General features: G+C 37.1%; 1 protein-coding gene across 1 annotated transcript in view; it reads right to left on the bottom strand.

Moving 5' to 3' along the window:
• Positions 1-17,906, bottom strand: part of STARD9 (StAR related lipid transfer domain containing 9) — a gene marked incomplete at its 5' end in the record, with an annotated part of 99,635 nt that overhangs the window by 70,525 nt on the left and 11,204 nt on the right. Inside the window, 2 exons of the mRNA XM_082282933.1 lie at positions 13,933-14,049; positions 15,319-15,388. Coding sequence (XP_082139059.1) covers positions 13,933-14,049; positions 15,319-15,388 — 187 coding nt within the window. The remainder of the gene's footprint in view (positions 1-13,932; positions 14,050-15,318; positions 15,389-17,906) is intronic.

Here is a 17,906-nt window from a genome sequence, read left to right as displayed (position 1 = left end):
AAAAATTTAAACACGGAGATCTTCTAAAAAATCAGTAAAAAAGCCCCAGGCATCAGAACCAAGGAAATCTCCATGTCCCAATTAAGGTCACATACTTCTGTGTCATTACAAGCCCAGTAATAAACTAAATCACTGATATTACCAAGATGAACAAAGACCCTTTGGCAAGCTGTCAAAAAAAAAAAAAATTAATAATATTATGGCAAGGCACTGCCTGTGAAGAAAATACTGGAGTTTCCCTTTCAGACATGATGTTTTCTGGGGTAAAAAAAAAAAAAAGCTGTAAAAATATTCAGAGGAATGCATTTGATTGTCTAGGAAAACTGTCATTTTTTTCCCTCTAACTAATAAAACACATGAAGAGGTTGTGATACAGAAAAATGGGACAGAATGAAGACATTTCTTCAGCATTGAAAGCTCTTGAAGATGCATTAAATTTTATTCCTTTACAAATTAAGATTTTATGCTATGCAGCACACTAAAATGGGCAAGAAATGAGCAAGCAATGGGCAGAGGCAGAGCACTAGTGGTTCAGAAAATGTATTTACAAAGGATTGAAATGCAGGACATTAATGCATTTGCAGGGTTTAAGTAACTAGCCACCCTTCTGCATATACTTTTCAACTTGTTGGTACAATAGTCTATAATGAGGTACAAATTTTGTCACTTATAATTGCAACTTAATTGTCAGTTCTATCCTAACATAAGTTTATTGTATTGAGCTTATGTTAAATCAATAGATTTTTAAATATGTCTCTTACCTCTTTTTCAATACAAGTGTCTTATTATGATTAACTGATTCAGAAAAAGACAGGTTCACATAAAACCTCAGAATGTTCTCAAATATGACAACCTATTAATCTATATTTCTACTTGCACTGTCTTCTCTTTTAGGTAGAGAACAGTTGCCTCAGCTAGAAATTCAGTTCCTAGAGAATATTGCTTCTTTTTCAAAAGAGTATTGAATAATGACCCCATGTTGAAGTTGATAGGTGATTTCCAGAGAGCTGCACTGTTTAAGATGATCATCCATCTCCCTGGGAATTCAGTGCAGACTTCTCTCCTTTTCAGTGTAATGACTTCACAGAAGCATTGGGTGTTTCTTACGTTCAAGATCTGTAATACACTGCTCTCAAAGCAAAAGAAAGGCACAGTATCTGCAAATTTTTTAAAAAGGGCTGCTTGCTTTGATCAAAGCTGCCCAAACAGGTCAAAGTAGCACAGTGAACTGTACAATTTAAAACATTTCACTTCTAACACTTCTTTTTTTTATTAGTCCCTCGATCACTTTGAAAAAATCAAAGCCTGACTTGAAAAGGATTTTTAAAACCATATTTTTACAATATTATTCTAGATGTACCATTGTTTCCTCTATTTCTGTTATCAAATAATTTCTCTCCCTGAATCATTTTTCCTCATTTTTAGAAATTAACCTGTTAAGCACAGTCTGACTGCAAGAAAGTTACAGATTCTTTCCCAACTGTATCAGCCCCAGAAGAACATTACAGTGTGCATGCTGCTAGTTATCTTGTGGACCACATATTTAAAAAAAAAAAAAAAAAATTGTTCTTGATTTCTTGATACTCAGTATGAAGCGTAGCCATGAAAACAAAGGTGCCAAACTGCATGCAACAAACTTCAGCCCCTGTAATTAACTCTCCACCCCTAACCCACCTGCTGGTAACAACTCTTCAGCCAGTTCCCATCACCAGCAATTTAAACGTGCCCAGCCCACATGGCACAGAACAGCCCATGTTCAGACTATCACGTACTCTCAGCCTCCAAAGCAGGGTGGCCACATGAAAACCCAGTCAGGAATGCTCTTGGTCCCTGCCAGTTCCTGGGCTGTGCCTACAAATCATTACAAGAAGTACCAGCTATCCCAGGCCAAACAGCACCAGGAACCACTCTTTACAGTTTAGCACTAACAGCTTAGCTGCAGTGCTCATGGAATATTCCCTGTCATGAAGTAGGACTTGTACAGATACAGCTTCAGTTTGCGGGGGGGGTAGGGGGTGAGAAATCAACTATCAACTCTTGGTTATTAAAATGAGGAGCAAAAGATGACCTTCTAATAAAGATGAACTTCCAATCTCTTTTGCTTCCTCTTTCAACCCAACATGCCAATGAAATTCAGTTGCAGAAAGCCTCTTGCATTCATAATAAATGGAATAGAAAAAGATTACATTCCATATATTGTAATAAGCAACAAATTTATGCAAATGATATGCAGTAGGAAGTGAGACAATAAAAGCATTGTGAGGTACCAAGCAGAGTCAAATGCACAGAAATTATGTAAAGGAGGACATGAATAGCTGGAAGCAAGTTTTTGCAGTCCTCTGAAATCTTTGTTTTCAGACTAAATGTATCTTCAAGGCATTGACAGTTCTTTTGAGTTTCTGCTAAATTTAAGTCAAAAATAAAAAAATCTACCTGAGCCCAGGCTTTAAATTATCTCATTCTCCACTCATAAAAATCAATACAGTTGCTAATTTTCTGAATATGAGTTGAAAATTCAGTTTCTTGGTTTAGAGTTATAAGACACATTAAAAAGAACTAAGAGATAAAGCAGGGTTAGCTGTCAAAAAAAAAGAAAAAAAAAAAGGAACAAGTAACAGCCTCAAATTGTGGACTAGAACATTTCCCAATCATTATACAAATGAGATTATTTTTGACTTTAAAATGCTAACTAGCTCCACCAAACCATTTCATTCAATTGGAATTGGAATGTGCTGGAATATGAAAAAACCATCACCACTTTAATGTTAAATTCCTATCAACTCTCTCTCTAAATCTTTAGCATGAGTCAATCTTTTCTCCTACCTCAAAACAGCTATGAGAAATGTTCTTCCTTCTAATAAAAAACCAAAAGGAAAACCATAAAAAAGGCAAAAGCAAGTAGGTTTCAGACCTTGCTTAGGTAATCAGTGAATCCAGAGAGTCATACATTTCAAAGCAGAACTTGTGTTCCGTTGGTTAACAGGTCACAACACACCTCAATAAGAAATACATTAGTCACTCAGGAACTACACTGGCCATTACTTTCAGTCATTAAGAAACAGGATGCAACTAAAAGCACCAAAATAAGGGACTGGGGAAAACAATAGCCTTAGAACACCATCACTTACTAAACCAGCGTGATGACTTCATGCATGGCACGCACAATGCAGGGTAATCTTAGTTACCCCATCAGCACTGCCTCTGTACAAGGAGGTCCTGGAGATGGTGTGTGTGGGCAGGTACAGGTCCAAAGCCCAAGTGAAGCACATGTGCACCACAATGCCAACAGCTAAAGGAGCACTTTTCTATTCTGCAGATGGAACTTAGAGATGCACCTCCCCTGTCCCAAAAGGAGAGGGATACACCATGGAAGGGACGCCAAACTTTCAGGGACATGATGTAAGGAAGCTTTTGATCATTCTTTCTAGGACTCGGGTTACTCATTGGTCATGTGGCAAAGTGATTATTGTGGTCTTTACTGTCCTGGTTATAGACTGTCCCACAAGGGCTTGCTTCAAAAGACTGAACCATTGCTCAGAGGTTTTTGACTTTTAAAATCCATCAGTAAATTTCATTTTTCCGCAATGAAGATTACAACATGTATTTTACCCATAAAGCTTTCCACATTGATGCTCCAGCAAAAGAGTGTTTATTCATTCCTAAATCTATAAACAGTTACTCAAATTCACTTTCTGCTATCATTACAAGACACACTCAGCAAAACCTAACACAAGACATGTCTCCTCCCTTTGTTCTGTTCCTCTCCAAAGCAATTGGTTCTTTCATGGATGATGAATTACTGAAGCCCAGTTTAAACATACCATGAAAGATCTTTTATTAAAATCAAGATCTAGACAAAACTTGCAGAACGTTTATGGATTCAGAAAATTTGAGCTACCAAACCAAAAAGCATAAAGCAGTCTTGCACCAATTTGGGCTCTTCTTTTTAGTCATATTCCAAATGAAACAAAATCCAGAGATGTAGGCAATTCTTCAAAACAACATCTGAAAATGACAAATATAAGCTTCCCTGAAAGTATGTCTACTTTACATTGAATAAACAATTCCCTACCATTTTCTCTCTCCAGTTCTCCAACACTAACTAGAGAAGGCTAATTATGCACCTTTATCTATGAAATCATAATAAAATAAAAATCCATAAACATAAAAAATTTAGACCACTTTAATGCATTCTGATCTGGATCTTAATAGTTTATTAGAATAATTTTTCAGACCTGGTGTTTTATATGCAGGTCTGTCACGTGGGATGGGACGAGGCGCATGCTCTTTAGAGAGACTTGACTCTTCACAAGAAAACCTGCCAGTAACACCATAAAAGCACTAACTATTGATGATACAATCCATGTACACGCTCTAACTCACATATGTGTGTATAGGAAAGGGATAGCTGAAAACGGAAAGCACTTGTAATAATGACAGAACAGAAGCTGAGACCTGTTTTAACGCTATTAGGTGTAATTTGAAAGCAGTAAATTCTTACAGGCACACAAAAAACCCCCTCCAATCAATGGAGAAAAACATTCATTACCATTCAGCATCTCAGGAGTATGACCTATCCAGCAAGGATTGATTCAAATGGTCCACTCCAAAATTTATTAATCATCTATTTCACATGACAGTGATGTAATCTGGTAAGACATCCCTCAAAATACATTTGCGAATCTAAAAATACAGAACATCATCTCCCCTCCTTCAGATTAGAATGTCCTAACATTGTAACACTGAAGCTACAAAGAGTGACAACTTACCCATACTGGTGTGTATATCTGAGGGTAAGGAAACCTAAACTGACACTCAGAATTTTGGTTTTGATGTTCTGAAGATACTTGTAAGCGCTTCTAGGCTGAATTAATTTAGGCGAATAAAATTATTCACCTTCACTCTGTCTTACACAACACAGAGGAACTGCCATCAGAAACTACTTTGTCAGAAAAGCCACAACTGAATGTAGATGTTAATTTTGCTTTTCATGTACAAGGTCTCAAGGGCAGGCTTTTTTGTTGATTAAAAACAAAGCTGAATAGGGAGTCAACATGCAGGTGCTCAGATACAGCCAAAATGATGATTCATTCAGTTTGTGTTGAAGGCCACACACACATATCTCCCTGAGGCATATCACCTTAGTTAACAGAAAAATATAAAAGTCAGCTACTATTGAAGACAAATAAAGTGAGCACAAACTTACAAAATAGGGAAAGGTTGCTTTTTGCTATAATATAAAGGAACAATTGCTGTTCATACCAAACACTTTCATAAACAGTGAAACTGGACACATGCATATTGTTTAGGTTTATCAGACTTCAGCTATTTATGCATGCAAGTCCAATCTCATGCCTCCAACACGTCAGAAACACGGCTCATTTTCAGAGATAAACAAACTGGCTGTGTGGAACTTGATCACAGCTGTTGCAATAAACACATCTCACTATTCAGTGCTAGCATAATCCTACCCAACAAAATATTTCATATTCCAGCTGCCCGCTGAAAGAAAATAAAGCCTCACACCCAGAAAATCAAATCTCCAAACTGGCCCAGACTCCCAGCAAAAGTCTATCAACATCCTTCTATCCAGTGACTATAGAACTCACAGACTTACATGATCTTGGAGACTTAGCTGAAGTTTAGACTAATTTTTCAGTAATTTCAGCTGCCAAAAGATGAGTCTAACTGAAGTTATTCACATAGCATTGATAAGACTGGAGAAAAAACACTTCAAGTTAAAGACTAATCTTGGACAAATCTGCGACCTTGGAAGCACCATGAACATGACCTCCCCTTCTGTGAGTAGCCATGCTGTGGAAATTCTTACAGATTAATAAGGGAACCCATTTGCAAAAGAGAAAGAGTATGGACTAGTTCTTACACTAGATTAAAAGAAGGAAAAATATGCCACTATTTTCTGAACATGGAGGAAAAACTGTGGTGTGATTACATAGAGGAATTTAAACTGTGAATGTCCATCTGTAAGTAAGAAAGAACAATCAACATCCACATACAGCTGATCTATATAAAAGATTTTTTTCTTAAAAACATCTGTATCTCACATCTTAACAACAGCTAATTTAAAAAGGAAAAAAAAATCATCCATCCAAATAAGCATATTTTGCAGATGACTTCAGAAAGTTTGCAGATCATTATACAAGATTTTGTTTTCACATGTGAGATATGCAAAAATCACAAGGCTTGTAGAAGCAACTCAGACCATGAATGTGCAGGTTCACTGCAAACATGGACAAAATCTGACAACTCAAAGAACTTCATTCTTTTTTTCTTTTAAGTTGCTGAAGGTACTTACAGATCCTTCTAATATTATTTAGTGAATTATACTGACTGCCTATTATAAACAATGTGCTCCATATATCTAGTAAGCAATGGTCAGTGCCTAGCAGGGAAACAATCAGTGAGCATGAGCATTAGCAGATTGAACAATCAGAAAATGTCTCGTTTCATTGTCTGTTAAACAGTTTACTGCTTTCCCTCAGCTTAATCCTTTCTTGTGTACTCCTGTTTAGGCTTCATATTTGAAACATAGCTGCATTAGATTATAGTTGCCTATGAATGTATACAACTATATAACTATTTCTATCAATTAATTCAATGCCTCAATAAATTGAAAATCAACTTGATTCTTATTTGTCTTCCAACAAAGCCTGCTTTGAAGTTTGGAATTATTCACAATAATTTCCAGAGAAGTTTTCAGCAAAGAAGTCTTGGTATAGTCAGAAAGAATGACCTTATTCCATCACAAACTGAACACAGCAGCTGTGCTGCTGGCAGAAGATCTATAACATGCACTCATGGCGGCTTTACTGCCTCCATCAAAATTCGCTATATACTGATCCAAAGGCACAAAAAGCCTTTTTCTTATAGCACACTCTCCTTTTCACTTCTGTCTCACTCTGGATTGGAGAAAAAAAAGTCTTGTGGATGGAATGCTTACTGCTTTTCAAGTATTTCTTGCGAAAATGCCATTTACACCCACAGCTGCTGCTGCCTTCTCTTTCTCCCTTCTTTTACAAGACAAGGAGGGGGAGAGTACAGAGAGAAAACAAACTGAAGAATTTTTCAAGACATTTAAATTAGAACTTCACTGTGTTATATTTTTTTATAATTAGGCTCATATGACAGATAACAGATTTTGATTTTGTCCTGATAACTGACGAGACAATTTAAAACTTGAATCTCGCAGGGAAAGCACAGAGGCATGGAAGTGTAACAAACTCAGCTTAGAGAGGAAAGGTCTCTCAGGTAAAGTTCTTCAGAACATGACTATGTTCGCACTTAAAAAAAAAAAATAAAAAAGGAAGGAATACAATGACTTAATTTGATGAAGAGTTGGAAAGTATGTTGCAATATTTTCCTTCCAAACAATACTGTTATGTAACTTTTCTAAGCTTTTTCTGTTAACAAGCAAAACAAATAAACAAATTCCTTGGGAAAAAAAGAAAAAAACAAACCCAAAACAAGCCCCCCCTAGTGCCATATTAGAAACCTTGCATCTTAAACATCTGTTTCTTTATTCACTTTTCAGTCACACTCTGACAAGCAACTAAAAAAACTGCCTGTCTGCCCCCTTCCCCAACTACTTTTCTTAGCTAGAAGAAGCATAAAACCCAATTATGCTGGGAAGCCAGACATGATGGAAAGCACTTAGGATACTTTTTAAACAAATAGGAAATTAAAAAAACTCTTTACAGGGCTCATATGTATTCTATCACATGAGCCATCAGTGGCCCCCATTTCTGCCTTCAGAATACAGAATAATTTTTTCCAATTAATATATTTATAAACAAAGACATAGTGGAAATGATTAGATAATATGTTTGAAGAGAAAGGAGCTCTTCCTAGCCACATATATGGAATGGACAGACAGGCAAAGAGAGCCTGTGTTACTTGCTATACAAAGTTTAGAAATAAACAACTTTTAATTGAACATGTCTTGCTTTTGAACAATCTTGTAAAACTCCCAATGGTTCAAATGCAGAGTGGAAGTACACCAAAAAAGGATCATTGTTACTCTTTCACTTACATTAGCAAGCCAGTGCTGAAGAATAGGAAGGTGCAGGGTGAGAAGGCCAAGAAATTAGGAGCAGCTACTAGATTTGCAATAAGATTTGTTTTCATACCCTTACTACTTCCTCACTGTAAAACCATCCTGATTTATTGAGATAATACTCTTCACATGTGACACATCACAGTGCAATCTCCACATACAGGGAAATCCATAACAAAATCTTGAAAACAATACTTTTCTTTGATAGGCAGATACTTCTCTTAAAAAACACTATGTAATTCTTCAGGGAAAAAAAATGCAAGAGTGTGTCATCACTCAGCTATTTAACCTCTGTGCACTCCTAAATTTCTTAGATATACCCCAAAGACAGTTATATTTTTCTTTGGCCACAGCCTTTTGGTCAAGGGCTTTAATGAATATATCTGAGAAGGGCCATTGAGTGTCACAGTCTTAGTGAAAATGATAATATTCAGAGAGACACTGAAGGAAAATTCACACCTGCATAAGCACAATACACTGTGTCAAACCAAAATAAAACACTTGCCAGGTCAAGCCCAGAAATGTAAATTCCTTGACCAATATGAACACAATTTATTTAACTTTTTAGGAAGACTGAGGAAAAATTTTTGAAGTCTAAATTATTATTTCCCTTATAAACATTATCATCTCCATTTAACTACTGCACTAATGTACAAAAAACTAAGCTACAGAAAGTGTTTCAAGAAAACCCAGTTGGAGTTTTGGATCCCACTGAAATCAGCGCTGGTTGGGAACTTAAACACTTTTCCGGGTTTCATGGTATCTACCATTCAAAGCCTATTAGTCATGGAACACACTGCTATTATCAAAAGGAACAGATTGCTCCACATCAGCTATCTATGGTAACTCTGAGTGTAAATACCTGCTGGCACATCCTGTGGCTCAGTCTGCCCACCGCGGTCACTGTGTGTGCACAATACCGGACGGGAAGGACAGCTGCAGGGAAGCTGAGGACTGAAGCTGTAGCAGCTACAAGAATACTTAATGCTTGCATGTGTTCCTGTGTTCCTCAAGAATACTCTGCTGCAAAATACCCTTACCATTTTGCTTAACTGTGCTTGCATTAGATCAAGCTGAAGTAGATTTTTTTGTCAGTAGGATCTAAATGAGCAGTTTCACAACATTTTTAAACATTCTCCTTTGCTTAGTGGAGCTAAAAGAGATTTGGGGAAACATTTAGTAAGAGCTATTTTAGGTTTTACAAAGGAAGCTCAAAAGATTGAAACATGCTGTTCTATGCCAGACAAAAATTTGAGTAAGTTTAAATTTGGATGTTTGTTTCTGAGACAACTATAAACGTCTCACAGCACTTATATATTAACTTTTACATTCAACCAGCAGAAAGAATCAGCAAGCCTGAGTCTACCTGTAAGAATAAAAGCTATAACCCTAAATAACATTATAATAACATTAGCACACAGCATTTTTACTGCAAAATGGAAATATGTCATGAATCTCTAGTAAAGGATAGTCCCATAGTTGTATAATGGGCAAAGAGTGATGGATTTCCAACATTGTCTTTGGAAAACAATCCTGAACTATGCACAGGTTCCTGAAGACATCTGGGGAGGAAGGGAGTAGGACGGAAGCAATAATCACACAAAATGCCCCCCTTTACTAAAGATGGTTTTGGACCAAATCAGAATCACCTCCCAAAAAAGCCGTAGTTCAAGAATACAGGGAGCCACGGTGAAACTACTTCATTGTTTGCAAGCAGTAAGGCCCAGGTGCAGACAATCAGCATTTTCCCTCTGTGAGGCTGAACTAACTCTGCAGCAACCTGTGAGAGAGGAAATCTAAACTTTGTCTTAAAAATGGCAGGAAAAGGAACATCACCTCAGTATTTTGTGCTTTTGGGTTTTTTTGTTTGGTGGGGCTTTTGTTGGTTTTTTTTGCTTGAATTTGGTTTTCCTGGGGGTGGAGGGCTGTTTTATTAAGACTATAACTGTATCTTGACAGTAGTGTTTTGGAGAAACATGCACTCTTTTACAGCCATGGAAAATGCATGTAACAAATTGCAGAGTTAGGATAAGAAACCCGTGCATGACCTTTTTCTCTTAAATGCCTGTAATATTTTAGAATTTTGTTTTTTCACTTCATACTCTGCCCATCAAATGTTCTGTCCCTCTCCTTAATTCATATTTATTTGTCACCTGTTGTTTCTCTGGTCCCACATGAGTTTTTGATCTTTCTTTCTCTCTGCCCTGTAACCCTGGTGCCTGGTTCATCTCTCCCTACTTAGAAGGATTTAGCAGGTCTGTTTCCTTTCCCTCTTCCTTTGGTGGCTGATAGGTCTGGTTGATTTACCCAATAACTCTTCCTTTCTCTACTCTGCTTATACATCAACAAATACACTTAGGAAAAAAAAAAATTGTCTTTAAAGTGAGAAGGTAGAATCACTCATCTGTGAAAGAGGATGAAAGCCTCAGCTCAGTATCAACACAAACAGTATTCAACTGCCCAGTGAGAGAACAAAAGCAACAGGCCCAAGGATGTCCAAAGTGGCTACCTAAAATCCACAGGTCACATTGTAAAATTCAGCTTATTTGGAAAATGAAATAATGCTTGTATAGCTGACCCATTTCAAAAATCTTGTATTTCGCGAAGAATTTATGCAACTTCTAAAGGCAATCTAAGAATTCAGATCACTTATACTGGACTTCTAAATGAAGGTTATAAACAACTGGATGATCATTAGAAAGACTGTATAGCTTCATATTTAACCACAGTTAGGAGAGAAATAAAGAAACCAGAACTCTGGCTCATATCTAGTTCCTCAAATGTTTCAGATGAGAATAATCATAAATAACAGTAGACCATCTATGGGTTCCTGAAGACATCTTCCAAAACCAATCACTATCCAACAGGTTACATCTGCTAAGAAGCCTGTTTCCCAGACATCAGCAGTGATGGGTTCTTCTTCCAGCAGTCAAAATCAGCTTTGTTTTTAATTTAGCAAACTTTCCTCTTTTCAGAAGGTGGCTTACATTATTTCTGTAATGTCAGTCAAGGAAGCTTGTATATATATTGTGATACAAGAATTATTTTTTTAAATTCAGCCCTAAAAAATATGTACACAATAACATTTCTTAAAACTAATTCATATATTTGACTATTTGGTCCAGCCTTTTGAAGGGAAAAGCCCTTCTGGTTTCAGTGCTATTAAAAAAATAAAAGTAAAGGCATATAATCTGTCACATGAACACTACAGATTTTACTAAATTGGTCCAGTTCCTCCTCAGTTTACTGTATTGCAAGGTCTGCTCTTCCCAAGTTAAAGTGAAAAAATACTTTCCCCATTTTTTTAATGTATTAGGAAAAACATACAAGGTGGGCAACATGCATTCCCCTTTTGGAAAATACAGTAAAGCACAGGTGGCAGAGAAAGAACAGTCTTTAAAAACAGAACAATAAATCCAAACTCATCGTCCAAAAATTTGAAAGTACTTACACGTGTGGCTTAAGCCTCCTACAAGTGCCTGTGAAATATTTGATCCAAATATAAAGGGAATAAAATGTATTGTATGTACACATCTCTGCAGTGCAAGAGACAGGAACCTGAAATGTACAATGCTAACATCTGGAAGAAACTGTAAGAAGTATCCAGAGAAGCAGATTTGTATCTTTAAAATCCTACTTGAACACTAGGATTTGCAGCCCTCCCATTGTTACACAGTTACAGAATCCTTCACCAAAGAAACTGTTAGGACTTGATTTTTATACATCCATCTACAGGGAAAAAAAAAGTTTACTAAAAGACAGCATCCTACAAAAATGAACCTCAAGACAGATACTTTTATCTACTTTTCATCCTCAACCAATACACCAATCACATATGATAACAGTTGGCAGGACATCTTCAAGGGAAAAGTAATCCAAGGTCAGCTCATGAAAGAAAGCTTTTACAGGATGACAGAGCTACTGAACCTCCTTTGGCTGCTGATAACATCATTGTTGTCAGCTCAGCACTGAAGCAATGATTCCAAACATGGCATTAGTACAATAAATTCGTTCACACAGTGTAAGAAGGCAGAAAAATGCCCAAAAGCACGGTAAGATTGTAGTATTCCAGCAGCCTCTTCTCAAGGACATTTGAAGTACATTTTACTGGTTCTACAATCACAAAGAGAGGCAAAAAGCGGAAGAAATTCACACCTGACTCCAGGCCTTTCCAAACACCAGTCCATCTTCTAACTTTTCTTAACTCCTGTAAGACATCTGTCTAAGGCTCAGTAACCCAGCAGTTACACAGTGCAGCCCCGGATGTCCTTTCAGTCAGCATCAGACACAAGTAAAGAAACTACTGCCCATTTCTCAATTTTCTATGGCCCAGGAGTTCATGTTTCTCCCTCACTGTTTTTATCAGATAAAACTGTATTGCATGATAACACAAAGCTCTCCACAGCGTCTGAAATACCTACTCAACCCCAGCAAGGAAGCTGCACTGTTTACATTGCATTTTACATTCTTTTTCAGTCACGCTTGTATTTAATAACAACAAGAACAAAAACTTAACTTTTGTAGCCAATATTTGTATTTTCCATTTGGCACTTCTGATAATTTTTCTCACAGAGTAGAGCTAAAACTGACTTGGCAAGCTGGATTTATCAGCATTTCATCTGCTAAACCATTCCAGCTAGAAAGCCAACTATAATGTCAACAGTTTTAAGAAGCAAGCTTCTACTTGTATTATGTGAGAAACTCACAAAGAACACACAATCAAAACAAACAAGAAAATAGAAGCAGAGCTGGGGGGAACCCAAACAGTTCAACATTTAAGGAATTGCTATTTGTAATCCCTAAAATAGAAGTTTACCTAGAGCCAAGTACTTTAGAAAGACAATTTTCTTTTTTAAACACTAAATACACTTCCCAAGTTCCCAAAGCATCTTCCACACTACTGTACCAAGAAGGAAATGAAGCACAGCCAAGAATTTCACCTACAGTTCTGTAATTCCCAAAAGTGACAGTTTTTCAAATATTGACTCCCAAAAGTAAAAACAATCCTGTGCTCATCACTACCAGAAATACAAATTTTACAGGACTAACTTGGTCTTAAATGATAATTTCTGTGAAAAACAACAGAATTATACAGGTCAAAATTTCAAGAACAGCTGTACTGAAAACAGACAAAAAAGAAATTTGTATAATTCTGAAGACAAAACAGCAGTAAAAACTGATTTTAATGCCAAAATATGTGATTGTATGCATGTATAATGAAGCATTTGGATAGCTTTGCTGTGCACCATATTTATTTGTAGATTTAATAACCCCTTGTTTATTAACAGAGTTGTAATAACATTCTATTTTAATACCAAATCCTTCAATCTTCTTTTTTAGTCAATCAACCAAAGCTTGGATCTCAAGATGGGAGTAGTCTCCATTAGTTACAAGAGATTTCTGATGCTTTATCAAGGAAAATATCTCTGAACAATATAGTATAATTAAAATTTTCTTTCCATTAAAGATGTGATTACTTCACTGTTGATCCTCTCAGAAGAATCACCTCAACACTCTTACTTTCTTTCAGAGCTTTCTCCCTCTAGATCCTGATACCTGCTCCTGAAAAAAATTCTCATTTCTAAGATAGAGTCCTCAGATCCCCACCATTAATGATCACTACCAAATTTAACACGTCTAATGAAAGTGTGCATTCGTTGACAAACAAGGGTATTGCATTCCCACTGCAGCTACTTTAGGCAAAAGGACTGAGTACTGTGGCATTACAAACAAAATAATGAAAAGAGGGGGCAGAATAGAAAAGGAGATCTCATGTACTCTACAGCTCATTATCTTCCTAAAGATGTGATTTGGAAGGACAAAATGGGGTGGGAACATGGACATGAAGCATCACTCACCGTTTCCTGCGATGCATACTTTGGATCTTCAGGATCAACTGACCAGTAGCAATAGTCAAAGCTGAAGGCCACAGTTTTTTCTCTTGAGTCCCAACTGCTATCAAGCCTATTGTCAACCTTACAATAAAAGGAAAAAGACAGAAAGACCAAGTCACTCTGAAGCTGACCCAAAAAAAACCATTTTCCAAGCTAATGGGAAGTTTATCAGTATCTGTATTGTGGAAAAGGAATGGCAAAAAGTTTAACCTCTTTAGTAAATTTTCTTTGGTGCTTAGAGTGAGGTGGAGACATCCATGAGAAATCTGCTAGAGCATTTATACTGAAAGGTTCATTTACTACAGCTAAGGTTCTCCAAGACACATACAATAGATGCAATTCAGCTAATCTTTATAAATTCTGTGTATTGGCAGGAAAGCTTTACAACCCTTTTGATATTTCTCTGAAATTCTTCTGTTTCACAGAGAGCTACATCACAGAAATGAGGCCCCAAATGATAAGACAAAAACAATTTTCCCATTGCATAGTTGAAGGTGTCTTCCACAGTTTCCCCTTTGCTTTGTCATGGTTGCAAGCCAATGCTTCTGTCACTGGGACTGCACAGTCCAAACTTAACCTTTATGGGCTAGTAACAATGACAGTGAAACCTTTCTAGTACAACAGTCGACAATTACTAAAATTAAAGGAACTGTGTAAGTCTTTCTATATAATCTTGCCCAAGTGATGGATAATAAAAGAGAGAAGCTTATGAACACTCAAAGGAGGAGAGTAATGAGTCAAAACAGGATACAAAATTAACACCATATACATGTAATTTTTATCTAATTGGTAACTTTGTAATAACCTCGACATTCACACTAACTTAAGCAGAAAAAAAGCATGCAGGCTCCAGAGCTCTCAAGGAAGGTGATGGCTACACTCAGTTTATTCTTATAGCTCTTGGTCTTTTACCAAGGCCTGAAGTGTAGCTTTTACACCTTCTGCTCTATTTCATGCAAATCAGTTGCACTCTGAAGGGAAATATGAAAGGAGGAGAGATACAGGGAAAGAAATTATCCAGGTGTTAGTAACAGTAAGATATGAAAAAATCCTAAACAGTTTACTAATAGCTTCGAATGATAGCATGCAACAGGACTGCAGCAGCTTAGACAAATATAACATACAACTACCAGTTACATCCCCTCTCAAAAAAACCCCCAAAACCCATGAACTAACCCCAAATCAAAACAATCCTTCCCCACATTTTTGTTGCAGTAATTCTAGGGCTGTGCTGGTTTAAACCTCTCCTTTAATATTTCTATTAGAATGATCCAATAGCCAAGCAAACAGAGAAAATTATCAAGATATCAGGATCCTTATATGGGAAAGAGAAGATAACAAAAAGTATACCTTTATATTTCTGACTTTCGCCACTCTGTCATCAACTTCTACAATCACTCTTTCTCCTTCTGCTCTCTCTCTGGAAACAGAACATATTTTAAAAATGCATTGAAAATATAAAGAAATTGAAAGGTGCATGTCAAATTTCTAAACTTCGGAAATTTATGTTTACTTAAGCAAACTGCAAATCAGAACTATAAAACAGATAATTCAGATATACACAGATAAGACTGCGACATGAAATAGCATTTGCAGATCTGCATTCAAGTATCTCAACAGCAAGGGACTAAAAAACCCTTAAGACTGTGGTGATTAAACAGATTCAAAGTGTTTTTCCTAAATACATAATTAAGATTTTATTTCTATTTAAGAGTTGTTGCTTTAAATTACAAGGAAGTAGAGTGGAGTACTGGTAGACTGGCTATGCTTTGTGGAGTAGGGATCAATGTCACAGACTTGTGAGCCACAAAAGTCCTTAGGTTGCACTGTCTGATTTTTACCACTTAATCCAAAGCGTCCGTTGTAGTCATCAAAAAGTACTATTTAGAAAACAAATAAAAGCCAAGCAAACAGTAAAACCAAAAAAATGTCCTGAAATGTAAATGGACAGGATTGCTTCTAAAGTGCAAAGGACTGTGCACTCATATATACTGTCTAAATCTCTCACTGGAAGCAGCTATGACTAGCTACAACAGACAACTTTCACATCCAAAATGAATCATATTAGAAAAGAATGAAAAAAGGATGCGGACAAAGAAAAAAAACCCCAACCCCCTCTCTCCCCCCCGCCAATAAAAACAATTTTGTCCTTAGTGCAGTTTTGTCAAACTTTTTTAAAAGTTAAGGTGAAGACACACTGTCATTTGAGATTAGATGTATTAGATCTCCTGATCTTCAGTTGGATCTGTATCATGAGGTCAGCTAAAAACTAGGTCAGATAAAATAAGAGTTAGAAAATTCAAACCCAGCTGACAACTGCTCTTTCATGGCCCTAGATCTTTGACAGACTGCTTTACATGTGTGCAGAAGTATTTAGTCCCCCACCGATTACAATCTGCCTTCACTGAGGGCTCTACCTGCCAGGTGGCACAAAGCACAACACGCCTTGCCTTTGGGTCTCTCCACTTCTCAGTTTTTACCCCATGCTTTCTGTACCAAAACAGCATTCAAAACAATGCCTTAGGACACTTAAGACTTCCACGAAGACCATCACTGCAGCATTTGAACTTTCCAAGCATAAAGAGGTTTTAAGCACATTCCTGAGCACAGCTGCTCCCTCTTGCAGATAGAATTAATGCTTTACCGTAAAGTCTCTTGCTTCACATTACTGATTTTTGAGGTACCCTCCTCAGGTAACAGGCTGAACTTGGTATTTCCTGTAGTACATACTTACACGTGACACTTCACATAGAAAATACAAGCACAGCTCCCAGAGATTTTAGTTAAGCTGTGAGTGTTCAGCTGCTCAACACATCAATCACCCAAGCCCTATGTCAGATCCCAACAGAAAGGGAAACACATTATGTGCAGCTGGGCACCAAATGTTGCGTTATGTACAGCTGAGTACAGAACAGAGGCCTCATCAGGCTCCCCAAAGAACAAACAAACAAGGAACAGTGCCTAAGGATACAGGCTGTGAATACCTATGTGGAAATGTGCAACTGATGCATTTAACCTGGACATGTGGTTTTTTATAGATATTTTGACAAGCAAATGCTTTCCAGTGTAAGTTACTTAGGTGACTTACATATTCATGTACAAATCTCTGCCAGGTGAGCTACTGGACAAAGCTGACAATTACACCATACAGCAGATCTGATTTAAGAGGCAATGAAACATTTTGACAGAATTTCACAATATTTTAAGAACAGCAGAAGACAGAAAACCAGAGGGATCCTTTAGGAGAGAGCTTGCTTTGGTTACACATACTCTTCCTTCAGTGCCTAAGCATGATCTTGGTCTTACCCTGCTTCTCAATCCCATGAGCATCCTTAATTTTCAGTCCTTAATGCTCCAGTTTTATCAGCCTAAATCGTTCATCGAGTTCCTATCCTTCCCCTCCTATGCACACATGTCATTCCCTACAGGTATGTGCTATGTGTTCTCACTGTTATCATGCCCATCTTGCCCAGGGCAGTCTTCAGCTGCTCTGCAGGTCTCGTGTCCCTTCTCCTACTGCACTGTAGCTAGTCATAGGCTGATATCTCTGCTCCAAAGGTACATAATCCTGCTCTTTTTGTCAGTTCTTCCAATGTCTAATGCAAGTTTACCTGTACACTTCACAATTAAACCAGTGTTTCTTCCTGGGCACGAGATGAGCAAACAGATTACTGAAAATAAACCAGAGAGAAGACCTTGTTCTCAGGTCCCATTCCTGGGCTTCATTTGTGACTTGGACAACACTGAGCTCAACTTATTAAAGCAATACTCACACAGTGAGGTTTTTTTATTTAAGGGGATGATGCAAGCATGATTTGGTCAACACTAGAGAATTCAAGTTCAGAGAAAGCAGATTCCTTAAAACTTTTACCTGCTATGCTATTACAAGTCTTCACTGAACATGTTAAAGAGTTTTAATTATTTAGAACTTGGGTAGA

This window comes from Coloeus monedula (genome assembly GCF_965178545.1).
Source record: "Coloeus monedula genome assembly, chromosome: 6".
Classification (NCBI taxonomy): Eukaryota; Metazoa; Chordata; class Aves; order Passeriformes; family Corvidae; genus Coloeus; species Coloeus monedula.
This window is presented reverse-complemented; position numbering and strand designations above follow the sequence as displayed.